This window comes from Xylaria bambusicola (genome assembly GCF_022495145.1).
Source record: "Xylaria bambusicola strain CBS 139988 unplaced genomic scaffold F5B22scaffold_14, whole genome shotgun sequence".
NCBI classification, from domain to species: Eukaryota; Fungi; Ascomycota; class Sordariomycetes; order Xylariales; family Xylariaceae; genus Xylaria; species Xylaria bambusicola.
The window spans coordinates 622,655-633,554 of record NW_025953567.1 but is presented as its reverse complement, the minus strand read 5'-3'; the positions used below and the strand labels follow the sequence as shown (position 1 = coordinate 633,554).

Genomic DNA, 10,900 nt, shown 5'->3' with positions numbered 1-10,900 from the left:
TGCTTGGCCTTATAGTTCACGATCGAAGCCAGCGGTAGAGATATATGGAAGTGAATGGCGAAGGTAAGAAGGTAGAAGAGGGTGAGCAATCCAGCGATAATAGCAGATCTAGGCAAACAAGTCGGGCGAGAATATCAGACGATATCTGGATTAACGGCAAATCACGAACATTTATGTGAGTACGTACCTTCTCCGTCGCGCACAAAACGCGCAGCTTCATCAGGCACAAAAGCCGCAGAGTTGCCACCCCACATGGTTGATGATAAACTCAGGGCGTGGTCAACCCCCCCCCCCCCAGCTCAGAGTCTATTGCTTTATTTTACATTTCACGCTGGTGTAATATGATCAATAAGCACGCAAGATTCAGATAGAGTTTGCCTTCTCACACATTAGTAGTAGCTAGCTGGTGCCGAGAACCTTATGTTGGCAGCGCTTTCCCCTTCTCTTTCGCGCTTGTCAGCGGTTTTGACATTTCGAGATTGAATCTGGTGACCCAATGTCTGGTAAAGACATTGGCTACTCGAACGGTTCGAATCGTGCTAAAGTAGGTCACGCAGACAAAGAATGCTCACTTCTGTAAGTCAGAAAGGACTAGTCATCTAGAGCCAGGCCGGCCATTCAGGTGAATTCTAGCAAATTGCCATTCACGGCAGGAGATGCGGAGTAGACAGCGGCGTCGGATGCAGAACCAATCCCGACGAGACGGACAGCGCCACGGATGGTCCACGGCATATACCTACGTAGTAGCTTCAAATGGAGGCTGGTGAGTCGATGTCCGGTGCTCCAAGCAGGTTCGGGTAGTCTTTCCGTCGCCCAGATCCTACAGCAACATCTTGTTTGCGACCTTGCCAATCCTAACCACCAGTCAATCCCTTGTTCTGGTCGCAGCGGTGAACCGGTGAACGAAGGACACCAAATTCGCCGAGTTTGACTTGGCGCAACTGTTATGACTTACTCGTTTGTGCTACACTTAACAATAGAGTGCGCGGTGGTCTCCGAAATCACGAAACAAAATCTTAGAAGCTACCCCAACCGCATGTGGGAGAGTACGGTGATGTGTTGTCTTTACCCATGACAGGATTCTCTTGGAAAATGAGTGACCCCGGTGATTGATTCATCTGTCCACGCTTGATCTTACCGAGCCCGGAGGGGAATTCGGAGGACTCATGCCGAAGCGGCACCAGCCACATGTAAAACCTAAAGCCACAATCTTGCTAGAACGATAGACGGGCGCAATTCCAGACAGTGTCAATGCTATCTTTCTTACACATCTGTCAGGCTGAAGAGAGGCTGCTGGTGGCGCAACGCCCAAGTCTCCTTAATTAGATGTTAAAATTAGGAGATCAAACGTTGACGCTTGTTGGCTTAGGACTTTTGCAGACAATGGGGCGTGACACGCATACTTAGACTAGGTAGCCAGACACTGGTTCTACCTAAGGTCGTGTACTTGTAAATGTTCCGATCTGTGCCAAGTCGGATTTATAGGCGTGACGTGAGCAGTCATTTCGCAACTTCAGAGATCAGTTAATCCATTTCTCCTCTAGTAGGTATCTCTTGATACCTAAGGAAAGAGGGTCCTCAGGTGGTGTGTCTTAAGAGAAGAAGTTGATAGGCTTGTGGCACGAAATGCCGTGGAATGCTATAATTATCAACGCATCAATGCGCTTGGGCTGTCGCTTTCGCTCTCGCTCTCGTCATATATGGCTTAGGTGAGGAGCTCCTGGAGACATGCAAATGAATATTAGTAAGCAAATGGGAGAGCTAGCCCCCGCTCACGTTTGTAGGCCTTCATAGCACTTTTGCTACTATGCGATATTGTACGATGTTTGATACAAATGAGACTAAATCTATTAGAATTGAACAAGAAATGAAAATTGGGGTATATTGCAATGTACTCTATAACGCCTTTTTACCACTATCAAGACACTGGCAGTCCTCCACGGCTGCTCGATTCCCTATCCACCCTGACAGCAGTGTTGGGCACCGCTCCGATATCGTGGGACACTGGAATAAAGTGCCCCAAGATCGCTCCAAGGTGAAACCGAAGCGCTCGTTTTCTAATAGCCGTCTTCGTACATCTCGGAGAAGTTCCTGATTGGCTTGTTTCATTCTACGCGATGAAACCACGAATTGACCTCTATACGTCAAGCTGATATCTTGGCAAGTCTTGTGGGAGTTCGCTCGCTCAAATATATCCCGTAGCACTGCGCCATCCTCACTCCACCCGGAGTGGTCGTTACATGCATCACAGCTGGCACAGAAATTCCGCACATGAGATAGTGATAAGAATCCCGTATCCTCGACGAAGTAATCTTCTAGCCGAGCTTGGAGGTACCCAGGTTCATGCGGTTCCGCTTGAATAAACAATGTGTGACTCGCCCAATCTTGTTCGCTGTCCAGTACATGCGATAGGTACGTGTCTCCTTCCCGTCCGACGTTTTCTAGTTGTCGTATAACAAGCCCACTCTGAATGGGGAAATCGGTTCGTAGCTCCGTCTCATTTAGTACTCCTTTATTGTACACAATCGTCCTAACTTTACGCCCAGCAATATTAGGAAGTTGAAGGGCCAGCTGAACAGTTTCGACTACCTGTTCGACGGGCTCATCATACCGGGCAATCACGATATCGAGATCCCAGGACCTTTTGCTGGGTTCTGTATATGCCGCACCTATAGCGCAATAGAACGCCAGCAACAGTGCTAAGCTACCCAGGCTAGCATTCCAAGCGAGAGATATATGGCGAAGCCATGGAGAATTATTAGCGCAAGTAGAGTCGGGTGGATATAGGGCTTCCGTATCCTCGGGGACCGGGCTCTTCGCCTCCTCGACTTGTTCATCGTGAATTCTTACAGGTGTGTATAATGCTCCCTTGGCCCACACTGTTGATGATGCTATCACGGTGATGTCGACCGTCGAAAGATACGCGATCGCAAAGCCGAGCCACTGTACACCCGATGTTGTTGACGGTCGGTGCTGCGTCAACAAGTTATCAACCTCGACAGCGGCTAGGACGAGCAATGGTAAAGCTGAGCTGCCGATAGCTAGGTCCATCCTGCTGGGGATTGACATTCTTTCTTGTAGTCGTGAACTAAGTTTCTTCAGACTCGTTTCGCTAAACAGTGCCAACGAACCAGATACAGCACTAAGCACCATCCATATTAACCGACCTTTCATGCCGAAGTCCCTTCGATTATACCAGCCAGTGACAGCGAGTAAAAATGTTGCCAATAGCAGACATGCACCAAGTGCGGCAGCATACGCATCCACGGCAACTGTTCTGAAGCTGACTGGATTTTCCACCAAGCCTCTCAGCCAAAGGTGCCTTGCAACGGCCAAGCATATCACAGCAATGAGAAGAAACTAGAGGCGTTTGTCAGTAAGTCAATGGCCAATTTTGAAGATGAGGGTCAATTTGTCTTACCTCGATTCCCTTGCCCACCAACCAATTTTCCCTCCACAATAGAAGAGCAATGCACAGCGAAAATGTGACGATGGATAGAGGGAAATCGACGGGATGTTGCTTATCTTGACGCAACCATCTTACTGTCCGGCACAAGATGGTTGTCCAGTCGAGACCTAGCAACATAACACCCAGCGTCGTGTTCCTATTGTGAAGGAAGCTATGGTAAGTGAAAATCAAGCCGACTGCAACCAGCACCGCGAACAGGGCTTGCCACGCTCGTATAGTCCAGCTATGGGGTGGTTTCTGCGTGGTGATAGTCTCACTCCGGATGCCAAAGGCCTCGATTACGACAGCAATTGATACGTGTGCCAATAACATAAGCAAAGGATAGTGGAAGCCATTGGCGAAGAGATGCCGGGCCGCCACAATGCTGGTCGCAATGGAGGCGACTCGAATTATGTGGTGGCATTGGAGCGTTTGCGTAGGTCCAGACATGATGATGGTAGATTCAGACGGGCCCTGGGCAATTCCTCGAGAGAAAGCTCATGAGAAGCCGAGCATAGACGTACTGGTTGTCGCTTCCATCCGTCACTTGGGGGGGAGGCCTCCCAGCCGTAGGTATGTGTATATGTGTGTAGTGTGTATAGAGGCCTTGTGTCACAATGTTTCTCGGAGATCGTGCCTGTGTACTTGCGTGGTGTATGGTGGACGTCCGTGGGATGGTATGAGTCGTGTGAGAGAAGCAAGCTGTACATATTAATAAAACGAGAGCAGACCTATGATGTTGGTAGTAGCAAGTGATACTATTATTATTCAGGGGGCCATGGATGGGTTCAGGCAGCTGATGGTGTTGTGGCTGAGAGTTCAGTGATGTACAGCAGATCGTTTTGGAAATGGTAATGAGTTGACCAGTAGGTACAGCCTTGGTATGTATTCCGGTACAGATGAGCATCCATTCGTCTGGTATGGTACCTCCTTGTGTCCCCCAGAGTCCCCCAAGCTTCAATGTTTTGTGTTGAGCAGGTGAGCAGAGGAGGTACCAAGGTAGGCGAGGTAGGTACTAGACATCAGAGTTTGCTGGGGAAAGGGGGAGCGGGAACCGGGATCTACCATGTCGGTACAACATGTAGGTAACAAAATCATATGTAGTACCTTCGACTTACTTACCTCTCGCCTCTAACCTAAGCAAAACCCTGGATATTGTACCTACATTGATTGTACTTGACAGCGCGCGCCTTGTAAATGTGGCACCCCTACCGTGGCCTGCCTTTCCTACTCGAGCAAGAGGAGGAGAATAAGAGTCCATAATCTCTGTCTAACTGCTCGCTGCCTATCACCTTAGGCACCCATGAAGATCATGCTGCAAAGAAACTCTTTGGGAAGGTCACGGTCAGACACGGTGTTTCGGCGTTGGTTTAAATGGCTGCCTGAACGAGAGAGAAAAAAAAAAAAAAAAAACCTTTAAAACAGTTGCCTGCTCAGAAAGCTAATGCAGTAAGTAATCAAACAAGCTCCAATAGCTGGGGACAGGCTTGGGGGACCTGGGGGGACGTTGAGATTACCTGTTCAGGAGTCCAGACTAGAGCCAGAACCAGAGCCGAACCAGAGCCAAGCCAAAGCCCCAAACATCAGCTGTGCCCAATAAGGACGGGCGACACGTGCCGCTTGCAGACTCTTGCTCCCCGTCATAACTAACGCATAACAGCTTGTCAAGTTGTTGGTGTACGTGATGCTCTCTTGCAGATGGATCCTTGACGTTTTCCGCGGTTTGATCTTCATGCGCTACATAAGCAGTTATGTAATTTGTAGGCTACATAAGTACACTAGGTACAACTAGCAGACACTAGGTACTGACTAGGTACACTAACAGCTTGCACAGCCATGGCCCGTCAGCGTCCTTTCCTTCAAGCTGGTCAAAGCAATGCCGTCATCATGTGCTAATTGTGTACATACCTCGCATATTTAGCTACCTAGTTACTTATAAGTATACTGGAGTAGGCATGTATATACCCGTATGTTTTGCCTACCCTCTCTGATTCTACCTAGCTCAAGCCTGTCCGGGCTCAGCTTAGTCCAACAGAGGCCAGTATGTAGAGGACGTCGCATCTGCTTCTGATTATGTTCTGATCTTGTCATGTAGGTACCTAGGTAGGTTTCTCCACTACCTGCTACTAAATTTACTTACCTACTTAGTAGGTGCCTTAGTGCTGTGAGTACCATGTGGGCAGAAATATGGGTCGAAGTAGGTTATGCCTGCCCCGGTCTATTTCCTCTATATTTCCTCCGCCCACCCCTGCTCGCACCTGCCGAGAGCTAGCCAATTACTGTATGGTATCAAACGCATCTGCAATGGCATCTGCCGCCTTGGCTCTCAGAAGGTACTTAAGTAAGTACCTATTATTACCAGCAGATTACCAGCTAACCTACCTAGGTACTATATACTATGTATACAGCGTGCTATCTGGATAGATGAGTGCCTACTAGGTTGGCAAAGGCCTAACTTTGAAGTCTCAGCACCGAGCACGATACAAGGTCTCTAATAGTGAAACGACTTGATATGGATCCCTTTTCTTTAGCGTGGTCACTGGCAGAAACACAGGCTCGACAGGTACTTACTACCCACATACCTAGCGAGTTATGGCTGACGGTGTGAGTGGTGCCATTGAATTGGGACGCGCTGGCGCGGCACCACGCGAACCCATGACACGCAGCTCCCTACTACGTAGTACTGTAGGTAGTGTACCTACCTATTGGAGGGAGGGTAGGTAAATCAGAAGTTGTAGGTATTGCTTCAGCTCGACATTTGTTGGCTGTCTCTAGCTGTCTTATTTGTTGTGGACGTGCCGATGTCTGTGCCGGTGTGGCTTTGCGAATGCTCATGTCGCAATACCAACACACATAACAAGTACATAGTATTCGATGCTCTGCTAACTTTGATGACACGCCATGTTGCTAATTTCAATGCGGCACGGGGATGCAGCAATGCCAACATCAATGCCAACATCACTCCCCTCCTTCACGCAAGAGTCCGGCAGAGCTTTATGTTGTTGCCTGGACAGACTGGAATACATCCGTCAAGGATCGGCCGAGTTCCTGGAGAGGCACATTTTGACCAACGGTCCAGAACCCCGCTAAACCAGCCGCTAACGTCAAGCAGTTCATGGGGCTGCATCCATCCATCGAGTGGCATCTCCACATTCTGAAAATTACTTACTTAAGTAGATCAGGTAAACCGGCTTGGCCAAGCAGTAGCCAAGCTAGGTAAAATGTAATGTGTGAAGGGACTATGCGGTGCTGGTACACGTCTTGAAATCCTAAAATTCTCTTGTTTGCACTTCATTAACAATTAACCATATCTTATGTTAGAGCGCTAGATAAGACGACCAAGAGACGTAGACGTGTATATTGCCAGAGGCGAGAGAGGGACTCTAAATGTCCTCACTTCATTGACATCTGCGGGACACTGCGCCATAGATGTAGGTATTCATTTACCATACTAAAAATGCAATGATACGATCCTTCCGCATCCTTTCCCATCCCTTCCTTTCCTATTCCTTATGCATTGGCCCAAGGCCTTTAACGAGCGCGGCGTAGAATCGCGGCTCGAGCGCTCCGACGGACACATACTTGCCGTCCCGCGTTTCGTACGTGTTGGTAATACGGACAACCGCTGTTTAGCAGATCTTCGCCGTGCGACCCAATGCCTACGTGCTTTAATTATATGCGTAAGACGCGGGAAGGTGGCGAGGTAGTTGGCACCTATATGTTGGTGCGCGATTAAAGCCTTATTGTTATCAGCTTATGTGTAGACTCCTTATGTCTAATTATACCTTACGTCGCCTCTCTCCCAGCGGGCTATATCTATCTTACCGGATAGGCTCTCGGGTTCGCTACGCACACTCGTGCCCGAGACGACCTTCATGTCCGAAGACGCCCTATTGTTAGATATCCATATGTCACGATCTCAAGTATAGGGGGGAGTGTATATGACTCTTGTTGTTGCGCGAGCCCTACATGTAACTATTATGCCGATGACTGATACTATCTGTAGAGTATCATATTTGTCTGTTTCGTATGATGCTACGAAAAACCAGATTACAAATTTTAGCTATATCATAGGATAGGGGCTCTTGGTCACTAGAAAGAAGTAAAAAGAGTATTAGCTGTGTGTGCCTCGAGAGAAAACCTGTGTAATGGTAAATCAAGAGTTGAAGAATTTGCCATTGGACCGAGTTAGGACGTTATACATTACTCTGGGATAGATGTGGTAAGACTTCTAAAGTACTAAAACAAAAGTTCTACCTTGTCAAAGCTTGGGGTACTATTAGGACAAGGCTAGACGTGCAGTAGGTTACTATTAGGTTGAGAGGGTGGTTAATATCAGCTTGTCCGATCACTCAGACGTTAGGTATGGAATTTTCCAACATCCCCTTGTGGTGATATGGTATTCAGACTAGCACATAACCTGATGTGAATGGCTGCGACAATCTTAAGCATGAGGTTATAAATAACTCTTGTTGTTACGCGAGTCCTTCGAGTTCTACCTCCTATCCTGCCTGTTTATGATACTGTATATTACAGAGTGCCTTCTTTATCTGTATCCTATGACAGTGGGCTTTGAGTCCGGCACAATGCAAGATCTCGGGTTTAATACGGAAGGTGAGTAAATATAATTACACATGTCGATGTTCAGTTCATTAATACTTGGTAACTATAGACATATAAATGGGATAATATTTTTTTGCCCCTACAAGATAGTTCGCCACGGAGGGGTGATTATACAATTACTCAGTCATGTGAATAAATAATGTACCGACATGTATATACGAATATCACACGAGCACCATGTCCCCACGATTTGTCAGTATATTCCGTTCACAACCACCCAAAACTCCTGTAAATCCTCGCCAGGAGTACTAGGCATATCAATCGAAGTAAAGGCGTTCTGAATAGAGTCAACCACGCCTCATATGTGCGGAGGGCGCTTTGAGTAGACATGTAGTGAGTAGTAAGGACGAAAATAAACCAGTCAAACCACCAATAATCAAAACACCATAGGAGCAAAGCGATAATGCAGAAGAGCGCGGCGTTGCAGCAGATGAAAAGCTTTGATACCGCCAATCGATTAGGTAATATATCGTCCAGAAATGTTTCCGAAGTGAAATAACGGAGGCCAAGCAGCGAACTCATGAATTCCCCTTCCGAGTCATTGTACCGCGGCCCGGCTTTAAACTTGTCTGCTAGAAATGCCCTCGCCCATTCTGCTTCATTCAGGTATTCAAATCGTACTAGTCGGTGAGCAAGCTGACCAAAATTAATTTCCAACGAAGCTGTGGGTAGAGCTGGCTGGCCCGTTGCAGGCTTAGGATATATGCCGAGATGTGATAGTGAAGGGTGCCACGTACTCACTACTTCAATTGAATTATAGAAAAGGGTTTGCCAAATACGTCCATGCCCGCTATCATAGTTGGATTCAACCTCGATATCATTCTTGACTTGGCAATAATTGAAGATGCTTTTCTCATAGGCATGACACATCTCGTGTAATACAGCATTGAACAGGTGCCCCTTGGAATAACGGGTACCGTTTTCATTATCTATCAAGAAAATATGAATACGCAACTTTGGTAGGTTGAGACTGGGACCAGTTTCAGCGTGGCAATAGGGATAGCCAGACCAGTAGAGATATATGGTAAAGAGTGCTTCGGGGCCCTGTGTAAGAAACCCGTCGAAAAACATCAGGTCAAAAGAAATTGCCCATGCGTTGATAATGCCATAGTAGACCTCGATACCGGCGTTTTGGAGGTCAGCTTGGAGAAACTCACTTACAATCTCATACTGGAGTAGTTGTTGAGGTATAGTTGGGTTATTAATAAGCTGATTCCGCAATTCGGTTGATTTTCTTTTGATAATGTCCGCATCGTAGCCATGGAATATTGGACGTATACCATCAACAAGCTTCTGCTCGTGGTGCAAACTGCAGTCATGTTCCCATAACATGAGACCATTCGATGTTAGGTTCTGCATTGTTCTCGGGCATGTCAGATTTGCGGAATATTCTAATATTGCTCCCAAATCTTCTGTGGTTGAGTGATAAAGATTGGGGTATCGAGAACACGCAGGAAATCGACAAACTGACTAGATTTTATCTTTTTCATGCTACATCATGCCTCGATAATAAAGGGATTAATTGTTTTGACTAGAGTGTGCTGCTTGGTCCTGGATACGACTGCCTAACATATAACCGAAGTAAGACTTTTCATTAATGGAAAAATAAAACAATAACATGATAGATGAATGGTGCTGCTACAAAGGAAAATATATTGGGGTGAAAGACCTCTTGTTCATAGTGTAATTAGTGTGAGATGCTTGATTGTTAATTAATTCAAGCTAGCAAAACTGTTTGATCAAGCGTTCATAATCAGTATCAAACAGCGCCGGAGCAAGGTAAATGGTAGTTCCCGTAACATCGCAGACAGTATTTATATCACGGAACGGAATAGGAATGTAGTTCTAGGCCGCTACGTTATCGCAAAGGAGAGAACGACGTTATCATGTCGAGACCGTGCGCGCCTAAACTCAGTATATGGTACTGTAATAATTGAATCTATTAGTATAATTAGCATACTTACCACACTAATCTGCTTCGAATACGAATGTCAATAGCTTTAGAGTGAAGTGGGTGAGAGTAATAATTGAACGAGGTCATCCGCACCTAAAGAGATAGATAGGATCTACCCTTCAATACGTATTTTTGAATAGCTTCCGTCATTGGGAACTTGTTGATCATAGAGAGAGGGATGCAATGAACTTCACCAAGAAAGCTGTGCTAAAAGTAACGCGCGCGTGCTATGGAGATCTATTTTTCGAACTCATACAGTTGTACAAGATAAAGCCGATTTGCTGAATTGCCTAAGCCACCTTGCTGACTAATTCGGCACTCTAGACAACTTCAACAGTTGTTGTATACTATATTAAGTTGTCTCACCTCGTTCTTGACCATGGTCCGTGCCACTCCGAAGCTATGGCGAATCGGCAATCTTATCAATGCTATGGTACACGCATATGCATTTACATAAATCTACATCTTGGTAGTTGTGTGTAAGTAAACTGCATCCGCTATCTTCGAAATGTTTAATTGCCTTGTAGTTGTGTCTTCATTCTGACTGTTCATTGAAAGCTCCGGTTACAGACAGACACAATGACGTGTTGAATTACGCCTGTGTCACGGAATTTTATGGGCCACTTCTTACCAGTTACATACATGTGTGAGGGTGATACGCTTGTGGATTTGGGTAGGCCACAAAGAATATTGTAGCGTTCCGCCATATAATTCGCTGAAAACATATGAGATGATAGCGTAATAACCATCACTTGTTTCGGAACCCAAAACTTCCTGATAAGATCATATATCCACCTGTACACCCCTCCAGTGCGAGGTATCTATTATAAGCTTTGTGTTTAGCACTTTTACAATGTCATTGAACTTCTAATGAA

General features: G+C 46.3%; 2 protein-coding genes across 2 annotated transcripts; both read right to left on the bottom strand.

Moving 5' to 3' along the window:
- Positions 1-1,458: 1,458 nt before the first annotated feature.
- F5B22DRAFT_90214 (uncharacterized protein) lies at positions 1,459-4,067 on the bottom strand. The gene is made up of 2 exons (XM_047980681.1): positions 3,422-4,067; positions 1,459-3,360 (listed from the first exon to the last, which is right to left on the bottom strand). Exons 1-2 carry the CDS (start codon positions 3,896-3,898, stop codon positions 1,897-1,899), a joined length of 1,941 nt encoding a protein of 646 aa, XP_047832177.1. The 5' UTR covers positions 3,899-4,067; the 3' UTR covers positions 1,459-1,896.
- A 4,211-nt stretch (positions 4,068-8,278) lies between these two features.
- F5B22DRAFT_654389 (uncharacterized protein) lies at positions 8,279-9,859 on the bottom strand (the record flags this gene model as incomplete). Its single annotated transcript, XM_047979796.1, has 1 exon — positions 8,279-9,859. Exon 1 carries the CDS (start codon positions 9,428-9,430, stop codon positions 8,279-8,281), a length of 1,152 nt encoding a protein of 383 aa, XP_047832176.1. The 5' UTR covers positions 9,431-9,859.
- Positions 9,860-10,900: the final 1,041 nt, after the last annotated feature.